General features: G+C 36.8%; 2 protein-coding genes across 5 annotated transcripts in view; both read right to left on the reverse strand.

The window, feature by feature from the left end:
* LOC120432426 (nitric oxide synthase) overlaps nucleotides 1–24,149 on the reverse strand; it is a 168,758-nt gene that overhangs the window by 108,122 nt on the left and 36,487 nt on the right. For 2 of the 4 annotated variants that reach the window (XM_052707336.1, XM_039597631.2), the window contains exons 2-3: nucleotides 15,906–16,365; nucleotides 10,526–11,063 (exon numbers count right to left, since the gene is read on the reverse strand). In XM_052707336.1, the coding sequence (XP_052563296.1) occupies nucleotides 10,526–11,063; nucleotides 15,906–16,105 (738 nt within the window). In that variant the 5' untranslated portion in view covers nucleotides 16,106–16,365. Of the gene's footprint in view, nucleotides 1–10,525; nucleotides 11,064–11,276; nucleotides 11,399–15,905; nucleotides 16,369–24,149 lie in introns of those variants that run through there. The other 2 variants (XM_052707337.1, XM_052707338.1) reach the window with 2 other exon arrangements.
* Nucleotides 1,882–4,396, reverse strand: LOC120432425 (uncharacterized). Its single transcript, XM_039597630.2, has 4 exons — nucleotides 3,958–4,396; nucleotides 3,450–3,890; nucleotides 2,893–3,391; nucleotides 1,882–2,823 (listed from the first exon to the last, which is right to left on the reverse strand). The coding sequence occupies exons 1-4, from the start codon at nucleotides 4,062–4,064 to the stop codon at nucleotides 1,996–1,998; spliced, it is 1,875 nt and encodes a 624-aa protein (XP_039453564.1). The 5' UTR covers nucleotides 4,065–4,396; the 3' UTR covers nucleotides 1,882–1,995.

Below are 24,149 nucleotides of genomic sequence, written 5' to 3' on the forward strand. Positions count from 1 at the left end.
CAAAACACTAGAAACCCTACAAACAGTGCCATAACCTAATCGGAAGCTGTCACCCAATCCCTCTTTTCACCACGTGGAACCAAGTTGATGATGATTACGATGAGACATAGTTTTCCAAGAAACAAGATCCAACCACCTTCCTCAACCCCGAGAAGCAATTAACTCAGTTCCTTTGCGACATCTACTCTAACATTGGCACAATTACGCCCAAGCGCAAGGCTTAAATTATTCGCGGTAGCTATTTTGCCATGTCTTGAATATTCAGTACAAAAACCACTACCCCCAAAGAAAATGACAACTGCTCTGTGTCTGCACTCATCACGTGACTCTTGAAAGGCAAATCTGTTGAATGGGCAAAATCACGACGACTAAACGACACACGCTGAAGGGTCGCTGAGGGTGGAGGAAAACGTCATAAATCTACTGGTACCATACTGGCATACATTTCCCCCAGACCGCTTTAGTTAGTAGGGAAAAACCACCTCAGAAAATGCAACGTGAAAGTGTAAACACTGCCGGCTTTCGACCTTTATCTGAAGCCGGCTGCGCGTTCTTGATGTTCCCCGGGAAGAATTCCCACCTCAGCAGCCGGCTATTGTGCGGAGTTATGTAGAACACAGAGTTGTGTATTTATGCGGGTTTCTGTTTGTCCTACTCCTTAACATTGCACAAAATTGCTGACAGCGACCCGGTTTTCCCGCGGCCGGGAGGATCTGCCTCCGTTGGGAAATGGTTCATTTCAATACGCGACTTGAACCTTTCTGGTTTAAGGTTGGTAAATATTAAAATTTTTAAGGTGTTACTGTAAGTGTGAAATTTAATAAAGTGATATTTTTTAAACCACTTTCCTATTTTTTTTTAATTTTTACATGTTTCTTTAAAAGATATTGGCACTTAGAGAATTAATTTTTTTTAGATACTTTATTAAATTATTTCTTTGTAATTAAAGTCCATATCAATTATTTATGTTCCCTCTCTTTCAAAAAATGCCTGACAATCCAAGACTAAATGAACACATTATTTAAAAAAAACATGAAAATTACAGAAAAAAGATATATTCTGTAAAGATGAAAGTTTTATTCTTCAATGTTACCTCTTTTCTATGTAAGTTTACCTCAATTTCATGTGAAATATGTAAAACTACACACAAAATGATGTATATTTAAATATTTTTAAAGGAGATTTTACACATTTTTTACTGAGCCAAAATGTATCAACATTCTCCCATGTAATATGAACATATATTTTTAAACTGCGTGGATTAAAACACTTAAAGTCGTAAACTTTTCTATTTTTAATCCAATAGGACAATTTTATCCTGATTAAAATTTGGAATTTTTAACAGAAGAGTGGGTAAAGAAGAGAACTCAACATATTAACAAATGTACTTTTTGGATTACCTATTATGTTCGCATAAATGTCCCATATGCATTTTTGTCGATTTTGAGTTAGATGTTGGAATAGTGCTCTTTTTAGGTGTACTTTAAGCTACACTTATCATCATGAACACTTTGTTCTAGAAATTTTGAAATCAACGCATGGTTTGTTTGTCCCATCTTACAAATGTTCACATTTGAGTCCCATCTTGAAAATGTTTGCATATCAGTCCCTCTGGTATTTCTAATTAAAAATTGAGCGCTGAACGAAGTAATAGGTTCAGAAGGAGTTTAGGTACTAGTTAAGTGTGCTCTTTATATGATTTATTGCATTTTATTTACCTTATTTTGTGGATTTAAATGATCATATTTTGATGGTGCAATGTTTAAAATCTTCTAGGTAGCCTTTTTTATTGCAGTTTTCAGAAGCGCCTCGATGTTAATCAAAATAGCAAAATTGAGCTACATATATGTGATTTTGAAATAATATTGAATCAAACACAAATAGCAGGTTATTTTTATATTTCACGAAGAGTAACAAGCTGTAACCATTTAAAAACAAACCATTAACAAACCATTAACAAACCAATTAACAAAAAAAAAACAGTATAACCAAATATCATTTTTCAGAAACATTCTTCCAGAACTTCTGCTTCTCCCGCTCTACTAAAGGAAGTACTGCCTTAAGCAGGGCTTTTTTTCGCTCCGGAGTGATGCCGACCGGCTCCTTTTGTCTCGAGAGGGCTGTTTCCAAATCGAAACTGTGTTCGCTCACAAGTTTTTGGTTCTTCTTGCTGAACAGCGAACAAGCTTTCAGCTCTCCCTCACTTTGAACGGTGTCACTGTACACGAACATAAAATTTCCCTTCTTGATCACGACGCGGCGGATCTGCTCGATGTACGGCCGAGGGCGGCATTTGCTCAGCATATACGGGGTCACGGTGAACTTAGGAGCAAAAAAGTGCTTAGCATCCATTGTCAGCACATCAACCTGCCGCTTCGCCGTTGCCACGACTTCCTCAAAATCGTGGAATGTTATCGGCGGTGATTTCTTCATTCGGCCCTCCACAGCGGCGTGAAAGCTATCGGCTGACATAAAGGTATGACCGCTCTCAAAAAACTTTAGAATAAGTTCCTTCACCTGAATTTTGGATGAATTTATCAAAAGGATGAGGTGAAGGAACAGATTCCAATTTTTGTTCTGCGACGAACAGTTGTCCAGCCAAATAGTCACACTCTCCATGTCGCTGTAATGGCTGAGCACCCGGTGAAAGCAGCTTATTAGTTCGTTCGCCGAGCGGCCGCTGGTAGCTTCGTGCCATACACATGCCAACGTGGGAAGCTTACGCGCGTACAGACCAACGGGCGCAAAAGTTTCATTGTACGCAAGCAATCTTGATGAAAACACTACCGATTTCAGCCCTTCCAGTCGAGGCAGTTGGATCACCTGCACAGTTAAGCATAAATTTAATATAAACTTTAACATAAATATTTTAAAATAAAATTGTATAATTACCTTCTGTAAATCCGCCGACAAAACCACGCTTTTCGGGATAATTTTTTCGCCATCTTCCCTGTAGGCAACTCTCGACGTTTTCGCATGCAGCAGATGGTTACGGTGGTCGTCGCAGATCGTACACTCACCGGCCGGGTTTGTGCTTGTTTCGTGCTTCATTTCTTTTTGATGGAGGTCAGCATGTACGCATGACTCGCACTGCTCATGCCCAAGCTTTACAAGCGCGATGTTCATGTCACGAACGTTCCTGCAGTAGAACTCATAGGACACGGTTAGGTTCTGAGACTGCAGGAAATCCGCATGCATGGCTTTTTCGGACAGATCAGAGGGCAGGTACAACCTTTGCGGAGCGTGCTTACGTCGGTAATGCGACACCGTTGGTTTGTAAGTGAGTATATGGTTGCGTACCGCGTCCCTTTTATCCGTGGACCGCGAATAGCGACCTCGTTTAAGAGTCCGCGGAGCCAGCTCGGTGTTGATACGTCGATAAACTATGTTTCTAGATTTAAATGGTCCAGATCAATACCATGGATTAAAGCAGTTTCTAAAATGCTTACCCACAATCCTGCGAATAACCGAGAGTGTTCAGATAGAACTTTCGGCATACCGGCAAAAGATCTCCGGCCGCCGTTTGCAAGCTGAACTTGTACGAGTGGTTCTTTTTCGGGCTCTCGTCGTCCATAAACTTCGACTTGTTGCGCCTCATCAACGGGACCAGACGTACCGTAGACCGGATGAAGGCATCCTGTTCGGCTTCTGTTAATTTCCAGAACCTCAGATTTTCTTCAGTTCGGTCGTCTTTTGAAATTTTAACTCCGCATTTGTTCGGGCAGGAACAGTCGTTATTTTTAACGGTGTGCTGCAAGCGTCGCCGTTTCGCTATAAGTTCCGCACGCTGCTCCTTCTTCGTCCTCTTTCTGGCTCGGACCAAAGAGAGTGGGATATCATCATCCGAGTCCGTAATGGTCTCGGTTCTTGGACGGCCAGTTCGTTCATCACTACCAGTGTTAAAAGTGAAATAAGATTTTTTTTTCCTTTCGCTTCAAATTAAATTTAAAAAAATACCTATGACATTCGCTGACCGTTACGATTCCGAAACCGGAACCGGATGGTTCTTCCTCCTCTTCCTCAGATGAGCCCCCATACGCAGCAATTAACTTTAATCCGGCCATATCAAGTTCCGATTCAACTTTTCCACAAATGTCAATGACAGGTTTGCTATGATGGATGGGACAGGTATTTGAACATTTTCAAGGACAGGGTGAAAAATGTTTAAATACTTGTCCCATCGCCTTTTTTTCACAAATGAAAGAGCAAAATTCAAGTGGATAATCGGGGAAACCACACAAAAGTATCATATTTTGTGTACTCCGACCGTCCAAAAAACAGACTTCAAGTATAATGCTCTATAATTCCTTAAAAAGTGACAAAACGTTTTAAACTTTAACGCTCGTTTTCTCAACTTGCAGAAAATGCATATGGGACATTTATGCGAACATGGGCAGTACAGAAACTTTTTAAAAAGAAAGCTAGAATTGATCCTGAACTTTCTGAAAAAAATAGTAAATTTTCAACATAGAAGCATCCAGATAAACTTTTTTGCCTTCATTAAATCTATGGGGTTTGTTGGCTTGAAATTGAAGCATTGGAAAAATATCCTTAACGTTAAACTAAACTCAAAATATGAACATGTAAATTTACCACCTTGTAATTTCACCAAAATACAGATGAAAATTTCAGCAGTTTCACATTTTTTCTGCACATTCTTTGAAACAGATTTTATCCTTAAAATTATATGTTACACCTGACACTAAGTAAAATTACATATGCGACGTAATTTTTAACTATTTTGTCATTTCATTCATATAAATTCTACGCTTCAATTTGCGTAAAATTACATAAAAAAATGTAAATTTGTACTTCAAATGAACCAAACAAAAAATTAAATCTTTGTTAAGAATTGAAAAAAAAATCATATTTACATTCACAAAACCGTAAAGAAGATTCCTGGAGTTAAATAAAATACTTATTTAAGCAAGCAAATTAAAATCAGTGTCTGCTATCAAAATCTCTTAACAAACAAAAAAACCACCTCCCTTCCCAAAACCTGTAAACGATTTTAAATTGAGTTAAGCTCATAACCAGCTGGCCATCCCAGCAGTTCACCATCATCGCCGAAAAAATCCGTAAACTTCCGCACATTACCGTTATTAGATTTATATGATGATACGTTGCTGTTGTTCACAACCAGCAGCGCCGACCTTCTGGCCCGCGTCCAACAGATGGATTCGCTTACATTCGTTATGTTAATGGTGATGCCCTACTTCCGTTTTCATTTCTTCCGGAAGCTCGAAAGCTACATCGGAGTGAGTTTCGCTCTGTATAAGGAGGCAACCTGCAAGACAACCCCCGACGAAAGATAACAACCACATCCGATGAGAGCACGTAAAACCATAATCTTCCTCAAAACGGCTGGTAAATCATTCTGACAAAATGATATTTTTAGTATCTCTCACCACGTGAAACTCCAAGAGGAATTGAGCACTTCAAGAAATTAAGAAGAATGTTTCAAGATTATTAAAATTGCTGTTTTTTTAAATTTTTAACTGTGCCCAAAAAAAATCTAGGATGGAGCTTCCCGGATTCACTTTGACGACCAAGGGCCATTCCTCCCCCCAAAAATTGCCCCCTTATTAAGTATCAGTGACCATTCGTCACCGCGTCGACTGCGTCAAAGAGCGCCTAAAGATAGGCAATTTTGGTGGGTGAAAATCTCGTCATCCGTGTGATTCACGCGGGTGGATGGTTTCTGGTAGGAGGAAATAAAAATAATAAGACCGTGTTGACGGTTCACTCCCCGTCACGAAAACCCGCAGATGGATACAGTATTCCTCTCTCTGTTTCCCCCTTGGAGTGGAATAGTCACGCCACGTCCCATGACCACAGCCAGCGATATCTAAACTCGTCGGCAAAGTCGTAATTCGGTTACGAGCTTAATTTTGAGGGTGCGTGTGGTCTGTGAAAGGACGGGAAGGGGAAAAGGAGCAATTTTTGAACTAAGAATTCTTAGTAAATATGTAAATATATTGTAAATCTTTTGAAAGATACACGAATTTTGCTGTTCTAAAACTAATTCTAAACAACTTTTTTTATGAAAAGTGCGGGCTTCGATTTAAAAATTCGAAGAACTTTTAAAATTTTATAAAAAAATAGAGTTGGAAGTTTGACTTGTTCTATAAAATTAAGTGACTTTACCAATGTTTTTAAAAATGTAAATTTTTCTGGGGTCAACTTTGACTATGTATTTCACTAACATTTCCAATATATTTTTTTAAATAGCTGAGCATTAATTTTTGTTATGCCCCAAACTATGCATTTACGCATTTTCCAACAATTTAAATGACAATGGTATTGTTCTATAGCAGAAAATGTGAAAATCAAGCATAAAAATGAAAAAGTGATTGTACACGCAACCTAGACTTCGGTCAAATTCGCCGAAATTCTCGGTAAATTTATCCAGGTCTATGTTAAGGCTGCCATTTTAACGAAACCAAAACATTACCCAAGTAACCGCGAGGCACTAAATAGCGGCATTAAATCAGCATTATATTGGCATTTAATACCAGCAACTAATGCTTCAAAACATTTCATCAGCACTTTTCCCTTGAGAAATATTTCAAGTGGCGCACAGTGATGCTGATTTAATACTTCACCGAAAGCTCGAACAAAATAAACTGCTTTATCGACGTCAAGGCTGGGGAAAAAAAAGAACAGCTGCTCCACACACACTTGGTGGTGGGCCTCCTTTGTTTTTTTTCGTTTCATGTGTGAGTGTGACACTTTGATGTTATTCTTGCATTTTTCTCGTCGATCTCCAGGATGCGCGCCAGCCAACTGATGTATTCTGAAATGAGTGTTTGTTTTGAAAGTTTTAATCGATGTGGTTGATGCATCGAACATTAAGGAAGACTTTCTTTGTGCTGTTTCGAGTTTCTGGTTCATGAGCAAAATCCGTTGTCATTTCGTTGGACGGAAATTATTGACGAGTCACTCAGCAAACTGCGACCAGCCAGTAATTGCAGTGCAATCAATTACGGAAAGCTTGAGGATAATAGGGACAAGTATTGGCTAACGGCTAACGGGAACTGTTTTTCCGAGGAGTGCTTGGTTTCACGGTTGGCAAAATTTCACAAAGTGTATCAGACTTCCGGAAAGCAGCTTTTTGCTTGCGAGAAAAGTCATTCAATTTACCAGAGAACTTTTGATAATGTCCTTTGTGCTAAGGGCATATGTTTTGAAAAAATTGACTTCATTACAGGCTGCAGTTTTCCACAAAAAAAAACACTTCAGTCAGCGGGAATTGAACCCAGTTCACGCAAAAATAAAACTGATGTACACTGGGGGAATTGCGCCTTAGCCCGCACGCTTATTGGAACGGTATGTCGGGAGAAGGATAAAAGTCAATAAGAGCGTGCCTGGCTGAAATGTTTCCCGTATCGATGGGTTACTTTGTTGATAAACATCAAATGCTTTGAAGCACATTTTCATGGTCGTAAATGGTGATTTAATGCCAGTTGTAATGCTGCAAAGTCTTGGTACTTAGGCGCATTCGCAAAGCTTATTTACTACTTCAAAACATTCCAGTTCTGATTTAGTACTGAATTATTACTTCAATTAAGTGCTTGTGGTTACAACACTACTAAACACCAAAAAATTTCGACAGGGGCTACTCACAAATACTAACGCATGGACTACACAGTAAAAAAAATGATGGTAATATTCATCAGGAAATGGTGACAGATGATGAATTTTACCCCAGAAAATGATGAATTTTCATCAGTTTTTGATGAATATTCATCAGGTTCACATTTTTACACATTTTTTATGTAATATTACTCAAAAAAAGAAGTAATATTCAACCTACCAAATTTTCAACATTCCAAAATTCAACTTTTTTTTTCTGTGTAGTTTCAGACAGGGACTACTCACGAATACAACTGCGTGGGCTAGTAAGATTTTGGTGACGGACGAGTCTACTGACTCTTTGTTCTGGCACCACCCCCTTGGTCAAATCTTTATCAGAGATCTCAGTCAAAGTCGGTTAAATGCATTCGGCCCTATTCTGACGTTTCTTTCTATGTATTGTACACTCAATCTCACCGCGGTTTGTGATAGTATTGGTGTACGCGAAAAATGAATTTTAGTTCAAAATCCCACCGCTTGGGCAGCGCTGTCGTCGACGCGCATGCATCCAGCCCGGTATTTTTCAATGGAGGTTTTTGGAAAATATTAAGAACATAACTACTAAAACGGCAAAAAGTAATGATAGGTGATGGCATAAATAAGCCAAATACTATCAGAAACAAACATAAACTAAACATGATAAATGCAAAATAAAATACCAAAAATGGGACAAGAAAAACATATAACAAGAAAAATAAACTTTTTCGTAGAACAAAAGTTGCTCAAATAGACTTCCTAAACAAGGAAAAAATAAAAACCTCGAAAAATAATTTGAGCAGTAAAGGGTTAAAAAATACACATTTGTTATGATTTTTTTTTAAAAACCGTGAAATATCCAAAGACTGTTTTTTCCTATCATTCTCGAATGACGAAATGGCATACTTTTCATCGCCAAAAATAACAGAACTGAAAAGTACTATTCAGCATCTAATTGGTGAATCAATCGTGCCCCAAATGTTAGCACTTTGACAAGCAATCAACGCTCCTAAAAGGAGTTTTCAATTGAAATCGAGTGATAAATAACTCAGATGGAAGTGAGCTAGCATGTTTTTATCCAGAATTTTGCAAAATAAAGAGTTTAAATGGTGAAAATCATAAAATTGGATGGAAATCATTAACCTGCCTAACATACGAGAACTTCTCCTATTTCGACTAAATTTTGTACTGTTGATTTTTTATGCTTGAAGTGATTTTTTTTTATTTTGATTCAATTTTTTTTGTGTCAAAAAAAAAATTTTCATTTAAATAAACATTTGACATAATTTTGAAACATTCTCATTTTGATAAAAAATGTAAAATCCAAAAAACATTGAACTTAACATGTAAAATCAAAGATTTTGCAAAACACAAACAAAATCTAAAATAAGACCCCTTCCTCTACTCAGAACCGTGCCCCGAAACACCACCGAACGACAAAAGAACAGAGTTTTCCAATTTCCATATCGGCGCGTTGATCAAATTATTAGCTGTTTTCCGGAGGCAAAGCGGGGCACGTGCCAGCGACGTTGTCGCGTAAACGGTTCTGAAGAAGAAATCGACGAAAAAAAAAGAAAAGTCGTTCTTTCAAAACAAATGGCTTTTCACGCACTCTGACGAGTAATCTCACATTTGACTTCGGTCGATGGCAAAATATGTTTACATTCGAGTAAACGATTTTGATGCGATAAACGGTACCAGAGAATGTGCCAAGGTAATGGGGCTGCCATTTCTTATTTTAAGCACATTTTTATCAGGAAAAGGGTAATCGATTTTCCGCAAATGGCGTCTAATATTCAACGGCAGTGGCTACGAATTCATGGCGGAACCGAAAGAACATCTAAATAAAACGCTGGCCTTATCTACATAATTACATTAACATGAACAGATATACTTTTCCTGCGCTCGAATAATGCCGTAATTACTGCTGGCTTAATTTTGCTAGAAGCAACTCTTTGGGTAGGGAACGATTGCTTCACAGAAAATCTGTTCAAAAAGAATGATTTTCGGGAAAAAATCTTATTTCTGAAATATCGTAAAATTTTATCTGAAATCTACAAATAAAAAACTTTCTATTAAAGAACCAAATTTCCAAATGATGCCAAAGATTTAGATGAAATCTTCCTAATAATAATCCCTTATCCAAGCCTATCCAGTGAATGGAGGCGTTTCGCTTTAATTAGCCGAGATAGGCAAGAGCTTCGACTTCTCGTTGGATGCTTTTTGCTTATCTCAATGAATAATGTACAACGTGGCCCGCGGGGCTGGGCTGGTTGTTCTGCGAAGGATGCGGTCGAGTAGAGTGAAGTTTGGTTGCTTGATGAATGTAGACATCTTTGTTGGAAAAGGAGAGAAGTTTCCTAGCTGCAATGCAGCGAACAATTTGATGACTAACTGACGATTTTTGTGTACATATTCTATCCCACATTACGAAATAACTTCACAATTAAAACAAATGAATTTAGTTGAATTCCTGTTGAGAGATTACATATTTTTAACACAAAATCTGTCACCACTTCCAATATCCAGAAATCACTTCCATCATGAACAATTATTTTTTAAACAGTTGCTTGTTGACATATTCTTTAAGATCGTATCAAACGTTAATCTGATTTAAAAAATGCAAATGTGCATATCATCTAGATTCTTGAGCAATAAATATAAAATTGCGTACGTCACCAAAAAGACATGTCCAAAACTGAATATCATGGAATTACATGATTATTGTCGAACATTTTGGATTTCATTATGCCATGGCACCATTTCAGTACGACCCGTGTTGATCCTCCCGAATAATATTATTCAGTCAATGCGTCACCAACTCTATTCCCCTATCGCAATCATTCAATCCACGTGCAAAACACGCACATTTCCCAAAGCCCACCCAGCAAATATGTATCCAAACTGTACTTACATCCAGCGCCCTTCCGTGCAGCGTGTCGTACGACTCGGCCTTGGTGCTAATACACTTGAGTTTCATCGGTTTCACCACGTTGGGCATCTTGCCACCTTCCATGAACCCATGCAACGTCTCACCGTCCGCGCCCAGAATGCGAATGTCGTGCGAGGACTTTCGATGGATTCGCAACGATTGCGGCGACAGTTCACGATAACCCCCGGGTCGGATGGCATCCCCGTTGGACCCCCCACCGGGACCACCCCCGTCGCCACCGGGCAGGTGCTGATTATGCTGACTGTGAACCGAAATGCTGCACCGTTTGCGGCCCGGTTCGAACCGGTGGCCACTCACTGCGTGATGACCATCGCCGTGGCCAGATTTACCACCCATCACTACGGGAGGAGGCACCGTGTCACTGGGTGTCACTTTGATCACTTCCGACGGGGCTTGCGGTCGATGGTCGGGGAATCCGTCCACCGCCGCCACGGCGGAACCGTTTTTGTCCGGGGTTTTGAGGCCCGTCACATGGTTGTTGTTGTTGTTTGTGTTGGTGCTGGGGAAGAGAGAAAAAAATCATATCAAAAATAGCAGATAATGAAATAAAAAAACAAGTGTTCATATTTAAGCTTCTTCAACAGTGTCAAAAACACAAATTTACATTTTTTTTCTTTTTAAGATAAACTGAAAAATAGTCAATAACTAAAATTAGATTTTCAGCCCTTTCAAAAATGTATAAGATATAACAGTTTTATTGGCATTAACTTACGGTCTCTTTTTAAACATGATAACAAATAATACACTCAGGTGCTAAAAACCTAAGTAAAATTACAAATACCTAACAAATTACTAAAACACTACTGAACTTCTAAATTAAACAAAAGATCAAAAGATCAAAACTTCTCTATTTTTTCTTTATTTCTGCATGCTCCAATCCTCTCAGTAAGATGAGAAGTGGACTTTCATCGAGTTTTTTATTCGTATAGGGGAGCATCACCTACACCGGTTTGCTTGGTGGAGGTAGATTGATTAGTTAAATTCTAATCTATATATATATAAAATTTCGATGGTTTTGTTCGAACGCGAATCAGGTCAATACGGAGCGTCGGATCGAGTTGCTCTTTGTTGCGTTAGGTTCGTGTAAGCCCAAGGATGGTTTATACGCTAACAAATTGACCCTTTGGCCACTTTGGAACCGATTCCGGAGCATCGGTAAATTGTATGGAGAAAGTTACGTAAAATCATATTTTGATCACAGGAGGCTGAATAAGCAAAAAATCAAAAAAACGTCAACAAACGAAAAAAAGGCAGAACGAAGTTTGTCGGGTAAGGCTTGTTTTCTATAATTAAAAATACTATAACGATTGAAAAATATGATGGTTAAGAAATTCAAAAAACATTGTATCAAACAAATTATTTTACACGTTAATCCTTTTTTCTATGTTTAAAATATCTTATTCTGTGTATTAACTGTCAATTTTGGAAATAAGCAATAATGAACACATCATTCGTTTTCAGAGAACAAATCTTTTAGGTCATTTTTTTCTTAAATTAATGTCCCCGCAACCTATTTTTTCTGTACATGTAAGGCTTTTGACACCCCCTCCTGAGCAATTCACTACCAAAACCGGAAATGGATTTTATTTGTATTTTTTTTTTATTTGGCTCAAAATTTTCGGGGGGCCTTCCCTATGACCAAAGAAGCTATTTTGTGTCATTGGTTCACCCATACAAGTCTCCATACAATTTTGGCAGCTGTCCATACAAAAATGGTACGTAAATATTCAAACAGCTGTAACTTTTGAGTGAATTTTCGGCAAAGTTGTAGGTATTGTTGAGGACTATTGAGAAAAAAAATAGGTACATGGAAAAAATGCCGATTTTTTAATTAACTTTTTTTTACAAAAACTCAATTTCCCAAAATACGTATTGTTTTTATTTTCGAGATTTTTTGATTTGTTTTAGGGGACAAAAATCCGCAACTTTTGAGCCATAGAGAAGTACGGTAAAAAAATCTGCCGCAGAGTTATGTTTTTTTTTTAAAAAGGAGTGATTTTTGAAAAAAATCGGAATTTCATAGAAAACAAAATTTTACCTGTTTTTTATGTTAAATTGATTTTGCAATCGAAAAGTACTTTACATATTTTTTTTTATAAAGGGCTCCGTTTTCAAGATATAGCCACCGAAAGTAAAAACACTAAAAGAAACAGGAAAATTGAAGTTTCCTAAGTCTTACCCAAAAAACCCACCATTTTCTAATGTCGATATCTCAGCAACTAATGGTCTCATTTTCAATGTTAAAACATGAAACATTCGTGAAATTTTATAGCAAATTTTCTGAATTTTTCAATAAAAGTATTTTTAGAAATGGTCACTCATGGTCACTATTTTTAAAAATCGAAAAACTGCAAAATCAAACTTTCGGTGGCTTCCAAATTTCAATTGTATGAGTTTTTTTTTAAATTTTTCTTTCGCAATTTTTTTTGTTTTTGTCAAATCTTTCATTTTTTTGAAAACTAATGATTGCAAAAAAAACACTTTTTCAGTCAAATGTTTAAAATATGGCTTGTTATTCAAAATTATTACATTTTTTTATTTGGGAGCAGTTCTCTAGGATTTCGGTCATTCGATTTTTTTTGTATTTTTTAATCCGACTGAAACTTTTTTGGTGCCTTCGTTATGCCCAAAGAAGCCATTTTGCATCATTAGTTTGTCCATATAATTTTCCATACATATTTGGCAGATGTCCATACAAAAATGATGTATGAAAATTCAAAAATCTGTATCTTTTGAAGGAATTTTTTGATCGATTTGGTGTCTTCGGCAAAGTTGTAGGTATGGATACGGACTACACTGGAAAAAAATAATACACGGTAAAAAAAATTTGGTGATTTTTTTATTTAACTTTTTATCACTAAAACTTGATTTACAAAAAAACACTATTTTTAATTTTTTTTTATTTTTTGATATGTTTTAGAGGACATAAAATGCCAACTTTTCAGAAATTTCCAGGTTGTGCAAAAAATCATTGACCGAGTTATGAATTTTTTAATCAATACTGATTTTTTGAAAAAATCGAAATTTTGGTCGTAAAAATTTTTCAACTTCATTTTTCGATGTTAAATCAAATTTGCAATCAAAAAGTACTGAAGTGAAATTTTGATAAAGTGCACCGTTTTCAAGTTATAGCCATATTTAAGTGACTTTTTTGAAAAAAGTCGCAGTTTTTCATTTTTTTAAATTAGTGCACATGTTTGCCCAGTTTTGAAAAAAATATTTTTTAAAAGCTGAGAAAATTCTCTATATTTTGCTTATTCGGACTTTGTTGATACGACCCCTAGTTGCTGAGAAATTGCCATGCAAAGGTTTAAAAACAGGAAAATTGATGTTTTCTAAGTCTCACCCAAACAACCCACCATTTTTTAATGTCGATATCTCAGCAACTAATGGTCCGATTTACAATGTTAATATATGAAACATTCATTTTCAAAAATTTTAAATCAAGACTAACATATCAAAAGGGTGTAATATTGAATGTTTGGTCTTTTTGAAATGTTAGTCTTGATTTGAAAATTTTGAAAATATTTTTTTCGAAAAGATCGGAAAATTTCACAAATGTTTCATATATTAACATTGAAAATCGGACCATTAGTTGCTGAGATATTGACGATAGAAAATGGTGGGTTGTTTGGGTGAGACTTAGAAAACATCAATTTTCCTGTTTTTAAACCTTTGCATTGCAATATCTCAGCAACTAAGGGTCGTATCAACAAAGTCCGAAGAAGCAAAATGTTGAGAATTTTCTCAGCTTTTCAAAAATATTTATTTCAAAACTGGGCAAACATGTGCACTAATTAAAAAAAAAACGAAAAACTGTGACTATTTTCAAAAAAGTCACTTAAATATGGCTATAACTTGAAAACGGTGCACTTAATCAAAATTTCATTACAGTACTTTTTGATTGCAAATTTGATTTCACATCGAAAAATGAAGTTGAAAAATTTTTACGACCAAAATTTCGATTTTTTCAAAAAATCGGTATTGATTAAAAAATTCATAACTCGGTCAATAATGTTTTGCACAACCTGGAAATTTCTGAAAAGTTGGCATTTTATGTCCTCTAAAACATATCAGAAAATAAAAAAAATTAAAAATAGTGTTTTTTTGTAAATCAAGTTTTAGTGATAAAAAGTTAAATAAAAAAATCACCAAATTTTTTTTACCTTGCATAATTTTTTTCCAGTGTAGTCCATATCCATACCTACAACTTTGCCGAAGACACCAAATCGATCAAAAAATTCCTTCAAAAGATACAGATTTTTGAATTTTCATACATCATTTTTGTATGGACATCTGCCAAATTTGTATGGAAAATTATATGGACAAACTAATGATGCAAAATGGCTTCTTTGGGCATACCGAAGGCACCAAAAAAGTTTCAGTCGGATTAAAAAATACAAAAATTAAAATTGAAGAAAAAAGACCGATTTCGTAGAGAATTGCTCTTGGTTTAACCAAACAGAAACAAAAAAACATGATTTTTCAAGTTCATTTTTTTGTCACTGAAATTGTATTCTATTTGTTTTTATTTTCGACATTTTTACAAATGTTTTAGAAAAAATACTTAATTTGCGCTATAGTGCAAAATCTGGTGAATGCAAAAAAAAAATTGAAAAGTTTAAAATATTGTTTGACGGAAAAATACACAAACAAAAAATAAATATGATTCCTGCGATTAAGAAAATGCATTTGAAATAGTTTTTAGTTGATTAGACCATTTAAATTTTTAAGCTTCTTGTTTTTTTTGCCCCCTGATTTTTCTGACCGAATTTGAAGAAGAGTGCGACATAAACTTTGAAATATATTTGCAACGGCCTTATGAAAAAAAAAACAAAATCACAAAAATGAAAAAATATTTCAAAATGGGTCTAAGACATTTTTTAAAACATATTTGGAAATGTCTTTAGAAAATCTTCGAAACGTTGCAAGACAATTTTTTTCAAGTCAACAATTTTTTAGTTTCTATTGGGTTCGAGCATAAACACGTTCAAGATACGCTATTTCTATTTAAGGAGCAGGTTAGCACCATACTGTCTTCTGAAAAGTTATAGAGCACCTTCCAGAACAACTAAAAACGAAACTGGTTTCAATATAGCGTTAAACTTGAATTTAAACAAAATCTGAAGAGACAACAATATTCTGTTCGGAGCGAAGTGATTTCACTTTTTGAAATCTGCAAACATACTTATTAACCTAACTCAATTTAACTAAAAATAGACTTGTGTAGAGAACAAGACGGGTGTTTACTACAATGTGCAACAGGATAAAACAACGGCAACGATATGAAACTATCATGCAAACTACATAACCGTCCAATTTCCAACGCCACGCCACTTACCCGACACTTCCGTTGTTATTATTGTTGAGCCCGTTTCCGATGTGGTTCGCCACGGTTCCGTTGCTTGCACTGCCATTACTGGCAGCACTGCCACCGCCACCACCACCAGCACTCCCATTGCTATTGTTGTTACGACCTTTGTTCATCAGCGAGCCCATTTTGAGATGCTCGAGCATCGAGTTCAAGTGTTGTGACATCATTTTGCGATTCCTCCTGAACTTCCTGAACTCGATCGACACACTTCACTTCACTTTACTTCAATCACTTTTAATTACAGCGCACACATACACCCGATGACACTCTCAATTGGTCCGGTGGTGCCAGTTTCAACTAACGACATCTAGTGTCAAACATCGGTACCACTTTCACCATTACGAGACACGACAACGGCGACGACGTGGGGCTTCAACAGAAGGATGCCCATCGAAACTCGTCCACGTGGGTCCAACTGGTGTCACTTCTGCTGAAAGTGGAGAAGTCGGGAGAAAGAGGATGTGGAAATTAATCGGATTGTTGCACCTAATTGATTGATGATGGCGTGAAATATTGTAGCCCTGACAGTAGAATGAGGGTGTGAAAAGCTGTGTGAATTTGATCACCCGAGGGCTTGTAATTGGCCTGGAGGGAGGATGGTGATGACAAGGTAGGGTCAGGGCGAATCTGTGCTTTATTAATTCAATTTTAAGTGGTTCGATGATGAGTGGAACAGATTTTTTTAAGGGAGAAGTTACATTTTAAAAGAATAGTTTTTGTTCGTCAAGTCTGTGATTTTTATTTGTAATTACAATCATTTGCCTTTTGCATTGTGTGTGTTTTTTTATGCCTAAGCTTATCTCAATTATGAAAAGTGTTTTAATTTTGTTTTTTTTTCTCAATTCCAGGATACATCCTTTTATACCAATTATTCAATACCATAAGGAAGCAACTCATACTCCAACCCTTCCATACTATTCAACAGCAACTGAAACGATTCCATATCATGAATCTCAACATAATTCTCGCAGGACACATCTTCCATCTGCACCGGATTCTGCACCCACTCCACCGTAGGTTCTTCATAGTACGCCGACATCTCCAGCCCAAAATTGAACATTGGCACTTCACACTCTACCACAACTTCACTTTCAATCTCCTCGACGTCCATCACATAATCCGTGTCCTCCGTAATAAAACTCAAACAACTGACCTCAACGGCACTTTCGTCGACGATCAGCGAATCCTCAAACAGCCGCCGCTTGATCGACGCCAGCCGGGAACGATCCGCAACGGGTCGTCGGGTTTTCCTCACCGTCGGCGACATGTACTCCTGGTGCTGCAGCTTGGTCGGCGTTGGCCACACCGTCCCAGTCCGGATGTAGCTGGTGAACATGGTTTTAGTTCGGTGGGCAAGCGACTTGAAGTGAAACGTGACTTCCAGCATTTTGAGGCACTGTTCACAGATGAAAACCGGAAGTCGCTGTTCGGTTTGGACGTTGCTCGAGAGGACTTCCGAGAGCAGACTGAGGAAGCGCTCATTTCCGCTGATGTCCATTAGATTCGCAGTTTGGAGACACGTTCGGCAGACCTGAGCGGAACGGACACGTTGGGCTCTTGAGAGGACGGTACCGTAGAACTCCATGGTTTTTTTTCTCTAATTAGCTTTGATAGTTGAGCGTGATTGATGTCGAAACTACACCGCGTGCAACATTTTATACAGACCATTGTGAGTACCTGTTCAACTTCAGGTTAGTACATTCTAAACAAGCAGCTAAGTAGTTGAGGCAGGTATAATCCACAGGTAATTTATTGCTCTTAGATACGGTTATAGTGAAAACAAACAAATTTGGGGAATTCCCAGATTTTTATATTTCTTAGTTAAATAATAACAAAGTGCTCCGCCTGCAAATGCTCAAACATGCTTTCAATACTATCAAATATCAACGAGCAAGTATCGCACTGATAGTAAGCAGCTTCCGGTCCAAACTGCATGAACACTCTGCAGAACGGGTCATCCAGCGGTTCCGGGCTTGATTCACCGTCATCCAGCAGTTCCAGTAGGTCCAAAGAATCCAAGTTGAGGACACCTCCCATGAGTGCCGCGTCAGACAAATTGGACCCAGTTTCACCGTGCACGTCCATCAGCAAACTCTCCAGATCTTCGACTTGACCGAAGCTTTCGTCAATGACCAAAGGATCACTGAACTGATCCCAGATCGTGTCAATCTCATCTGTAGATGAGGAATAATCCGGCTGAGTCATTTTGAAATCCTTGATTTGTAAGTTTGTTGACAAACTTGTCATCAGCGATAATTAGCTGTTCTGCTGAAAATTGTTGATGTAATTAAAATCAAAGCAGGCCATGACTCCTGCTCGATTTATGTATTTGTGCAACTTGCTCTGATTTCGTGTGAGTTGGCAGAGAATGACAAATTTGTTACAACACTTGAAATGAAAGCAATGCATTGCAAATGCAGCTCATAGGATATTAATAAAAAAAAAACTATAAGCTTTATTCTCAGAAGCAATGTTCATAACATTTTATCAACAACTTTTTCTATATATATACATATATATCTTCTATATATATATATAAAACATTTCGAAGGTTTTGTTCGAACGCGAATCAGTTCAATACGGAGCGTCGGATAGAGGTGCTCTTTGTTGCTTTGAGTTCGTATAAGCCCAAGGAAGGTTTATACGCTAAATAATTGACACTTTGGCCACTCTGGAACTGATTCCGGAGCATCGGCTAATTGTATGGAAAAAGTTACGGGATGATCACAGGAGGCTGAAGCCAAAAACGTCAACAAATGAAAGGCAGAACGAAGTTTGTCGGGTTAGGCTTGTTATATATTAGGATGTAACAAAAATGACTTTTTGGCGGGCATTCAAGGGTTTGTTCCGGTTAAGTCCAAAATCCAAATCCAAAATATGAGCTTGATTGGACGTAACAGGAGCTGGCGCTCCGCCCTTCAATTTTAAATGGGATTTAACCCGTAAAAAAAGATTTTTTCAAAAATGTCACTTTTTGAGGCATTTTGGCCACCAATGCGTTTACCAAGAACATCACTGGCGTGTAGGCCAGATCCTTGCGCATCTTTTGGTATATACAACATTGACATTTGGAGCACCCTGGAGCTCGGTACAGGCCTTCAAAGTTTGGCATTTTTTCGAACAATCGGTCCCGGCAAAAAAGATATGCGTCGCGCCTCGCGACGCCCTAGACGCCATTTGATTTTGCCGGGGCCGATTTTTCGAAAAAATGCCAAACTTCGGAATCCTGTTAAGGAACTCCTCCCATTTTTTAGTATGTTACGTAAAATCGGGAATCCGATAAAAATATTTCCAGACATAGGCTCTTTGGTCCAGACACCGTCAAAACGGCATTTTAAAGTTTCATACGCCCTTTTCATATGTTAGGCTAGATTTTCGAAACTTCTAATTATTTTTCTTTGAAAGGCCAACTTATCATCTTTCATTTGCGTATAAGACAGTTGAAACCGGTTGAAATGGCGAGGAGTTATGATTTTTCGATAAAAGTTGTATTTGCGAAAACCGACGAAAATTGCCATTTTTCAGACCACCCTAACACGGCGTAGGTCACCCTAATGGTCAAACAAAAAAAAATACGGGTCTAATTAATTCGGCCAGGGAACCGTCAGACAAATTTTGACCCCGATCTGAGAACTTTTGTTTTTTTCCATGCTGTTTTCGTGGGAAATTGATGTATATAGATAATTAAAAGTCTAAGTTTAAGGCAATACAGTTAAAGTCTATGGTATTTGAAAAAACATTTTTTTTGCTTTTTGGCACTCTACTATTACGTGAACCGACTTTTTCGTAATTTTTTATTTGGATGAAACTTTTTACCTTTGTTCCTTTTATTACCCTTTGTCAAAAGAAGCAATTCATTATTTTTTCGTAAATAAATGAAAATATGTATCTTTAGTTTGCATTTTCTGATTTATTCGGAGTCTTCGGCAAAGTTATAATTTTGATTAAATACTATGCAGAAAAAATAGTTACAATTTCTTTATTTCACTTTTTGAAACATAGAATTGGATTCCCAAAATACGTGTTTTTTTTTTTATTTTGGAATCTTTTTTATATGTCAATGCGCCAATATCTGGTTCCAGGGATATAATTCCATGGGAAAAAAACTAGTTTTGGAAAAAATCGAAAATATGGTCAAAAATATTCAAACAAACTATGTTTAAAAGCTAAATCAATTGCAAACGAAAAGTACTTTACCGGTTTTTTGATAAAGTTGAAAAAAATTAGGAGATATAGTCACTTTTACGTTATATTTTTTTTTTCAAATACTTTACGAAGAAAAGCCAACCATGAAAAAATATGTTCGAAAACTGAAACAGTTTCCTACAAATTTCACAGACTTTAGTGAAATTTTCAGATCTTTTCTTTTAAAAATTTTCAAATTTCAAGCATAACTTTTCAAAAGGTCTACAAATAGATAAATTTCCTCATTTCAGGGTGCCTACTTGGAATAAAATGCTTTTCAATTGCAGATTTAATTATCTTTTAATAATGATTTTTTGATTTTTTTTCTCGCGAATTTTCGATATTTTTCAAGAATTAGATTTTTTTTCAAAAATCATATCTCTGGAACCAGATATTGCACCATCATGCATAAAAAATTACTCAAAAGATGTATCTTTGAGTACCATAAAACACATCAAAAACTTTAAGCTAACACAAAGTGAAATAAAAAAAATGGGTGTTTTTGCCGAAGATTGGTGTCTGATCTGATTGATCAGAAATTCAAGCAAAACAATGTAAATGGGCCAATATTGAAGCGAAAACAAAGAATATATCTTGCTCACGTCATTTAATGTTTACATTAGGAACGAGCAGGATAGACTCTTTGTTTAAACATCGACATTAGCCCAATGATATTGTTTTACTAGAGTTCTTTTGAAATTTGATTTCAAATCAATTTTAAAGATTTTTTTACAAAACTCTATGAATATTTTTTCATTTATCTTTGACCGAATCCTGTTTAGAAATATTATATTATTTAATCTGAATATCCCAAATAAGAAGTAAAACGGTTCAGTTAACTCTCCATTGGAGTCTCCATACATCCTTCCACCCACACAACAATAAGAAAAACACCCTCCTTTAACTCATTCTTTTCTATATTTTCCTACACGTAATACACGCAGTAAATTGTCCCACTAAAGCTAACCCTCCGAAAAAAAATGAATAAGGATGTCTCAGAAGCATCCCCCAAAAAAGCACAATCAACGTAAGGAAGACGTTCCTTCTTTTATTCTCTGTGTGCCAAGCGCCAAATCCCTGAATGAGACTTCTTTCATTCACCTTGCTCACTTTATGTTTTCCTTTCTTATCATTACGCAGAACGGTAATGAAGGCAGTGAGGGTACGTAACAAACTTGAAGATTGTGAAACTTATAAATTTTATGTTTTTTTAACTACAAACTTAAAGAATTTTAATAGTAGTTTATGCAACAAGTTGCAAAAAGAGGATTTTTTCAGCACGAGTCGTACATTTTTTGCAATTTAGAATAACACCCATTGAGTGAAATTTTAAGTCGAATTTTCATGTGTTTTGTCAATAAATCGTTTAAATCAAAAAAATGTTGAAAAGTGTTACTTTTCGAAACAAGTGCTAAAAAGTTCAACTTTTCAGCACCCATTTCAGTGCTGAAAAGTAGAACTTTTCAGCATTTATTTTGAAATGTGTTGCTATTCAATTCTGTTATTTTTCGTACAGAAAAGTAGGCTGTTTCGTCGTTCAAGAATGACAGGAAAAGTAAGTAGTTTCACGACGGAATTGCAAAAAAAAATGTTTGAGACATAGGAAAAAAAAGTCACTCTAGTTACACCCCGTCAAACTCGAAGTCCCACTGTAACGTCCTCCTGACATTCATCATAACGTCCCTCAACCGGGGAGCCTTCAACGTTATTTATTGAAGAAAGGAAGGATGCCAGCGGGCGATCTGACAACCTGTTGAGTTGATAATTCCTCTAGGCGCGTGGGAGTCTGATGGGATTAATAAGGGGGCGTTGTTTCGTGGGTACTTAAGTTTCACTTTGATTGAACAATTTTTTTCGTCGTTTTTCTTTTTGGAAATCCTCGTTTTAATACTGGCTTAAAAACTCCGGAGGGAAGCGAACAGAAACGCGTTTATTTAACGCTCGGTTTAAGCAAATGGGCTTTATTTCAATTCGCTTCGTTTGTTTCGAATAAAATGTGCGGATTAAGATGACACAGTCGAGTGTAAGCCGTTTAATGAAGTTCGGCTGTTTTTTTCTTTTGTGACTGTTCAAATTATGTAAACAAATGATTTCAATAGAATTTCATATTTATTCGAGGAATTTTTGGTACAGTATTTGTTTTCTCGTGTACAATCACAGCTTTTTAAATGTCACCGATAATTACAAGTACTCCACAAAGCAAATTAAATTAATTGACAGTAAAAATACACAACCATTAATTGAAACTCAATCAAGGGGAAAAAAAACCATCATGTTCATCTGTTTATTCACTGAATCACCCATCCTTTGTGTGTCCTGTCCTATTGGCACCGATGGTCCCAATCAAATATTTCCACGTCGTTAGCAGAGACGCTCGAAATGGTGGTAATCAATCTGTTGCCGTGGCAGGCAGACAGGGTTGGGGTACACCACAAGTGTGCCTCCTGAAGTCATCAGTTTTGTGTTAAGGGGTTTCGTCGGTTAAAATTGTGATTCAAAGTAAACTGAATTAAAAATTTATGTTTTACAATAAACTTAATTCAATTAAACAAAATAAACAAAGAAACAAACAAATCACAAAATATTTTTGTTTATTTAAATATTGTTTATTTATGAGTTACGTGTAGAAGTTGTCAAATTCTATAAATTACATGGTAATAATTACACTCATAGCTAACCAACTGCGTTGATTAATCGCATTCGATAGATTCTGCCAACGGAACCCTCATATCATTATGGGCGGAAGGAGACGTGGAGACGTGGTCATACCGTGCCAAACACTCCGAGTTGTTCTTATATTTAATAGCGTAGAAGTGTATTTAACAGTATTTATTACTTTGCAAGCTGTTTTCTCTTTTGCAAAATTATGTATATTTTATAAAAAAAAATAAGTTTAAATTATTTAATTTTCAAATTAACCTAAATATACACACTACGAAAAAAACGTGTAATTTTCAGTTATATTAGATGCACATAACTGGAGCATCAAATCAGACCTACACACTTCGAAAAAATCGTGTAATTTTCTGTCTTTTCGATGCACATAACTGGAGCGTCAAATAAGACATAAAATTACATCTGATTTTGAAATTACATGAACCAAATCGTCATCCGATATGGTCGTGTAAAATTACAACAACGCAATTCATTGGAAACCATTCCCATTGGATTCCTATTGGAATTGAATTTTATTGGATTTTGGGATTAATCGGGAAGAGAAAAATCACAACATTCATGTTTAAATTTATAGTTTTTATTAGCACATTATCATTTTAAACGAATATATTTTATAGCACAGGTGTTTTGACAGCGTCAGGAACGGATAATTAACTTAGCACTTGCACTTGCAATCCCTTGATTGACCAACCTGCCTTAATTGATCGATTCGAAATACGTGCGTGGGTCCATCTACGCGTTTGAGACCTTTTTTTGACCGGACCACGAAGCACTCTGTCTTGCCACCAGGATCGAGTACCTCGTCCCGGATGGCTTCGTCGGTGGCTAGCACCGAAAGCGGTTATCGCGAAATGCCGCCGGCTGGACCAACTGACTATTGCAAACCACCACGGCACTATCAACCGTTGTCTGCAGCACAGACCGCCATCAACCGGCAGTCGTCCGTTGCCAGCAGCTTGTCAAACTCCGTCTCCGGCGAGTTCTTCGTGTGGCCATCCTCAACCACGGACCGGATCCAGGAAGAGTTTTTTTTTCGTCCGGAAGAGGAAATTTTTCTAGCAGAAACGAAGCATTCAGATTATAAATCGCTGCCCAGATTTTAACAGAAAATCATTACACCTACCTTGGTTATTGATTCACTAAACTATTTCAGCAGAATAAATTTGAAATGCTGAGAAATTCTCAATTGTTTCTACCGTTACAACTAATCCGCGACACTTTTTCGAGTGATTCATCATGGCTGACGTTTGCTGCACTGTGAAGTGAAAAGCATCAAATCATGGTATAATTGAGTTAATTTTGACGTAGGATTAAATCATCGCACAGAATATTACACGAAAAAGACGCTCT

The sequence above is a fragment of the Culex pipiens genome, chromosome 2 (assembly GCF_016801865.2).
Source record: "Culex pipiens pallens isolate TS chromosome 2, TS_CPP_V2, whole genome shotgun sequence".
Classification (NCBI taxonomy): domain Eukaryota; kingdom Metazoa; phylum Arthropoda; class Insecta; order Diptera; family Culicidae; genus Culex; species Culex pipiens.

Coding starts and splice junctions, on each gene's coding strand:
- LOC120432425 (XM_039597630.2), bottom strand. CDS start 4,064: ATGGCCGGATTAAAGTTAATTGCTGCGTATGGGGGCTCATCTGAGGAA. Junction 3,392..3,449: donor GGTTATTCGCAGGATTGTGG/GTAAGCATTTTA, acceptor ATTTAAATCTAG/AAACATAGTTTATCGACGTA. Junction 2,824..2,892: donor TGTCGGCGGATTTACAGAAG/GTAATTATACAA, acceptor TTAACTGTGCAG/GTGATCCAACTGCCTCGACT.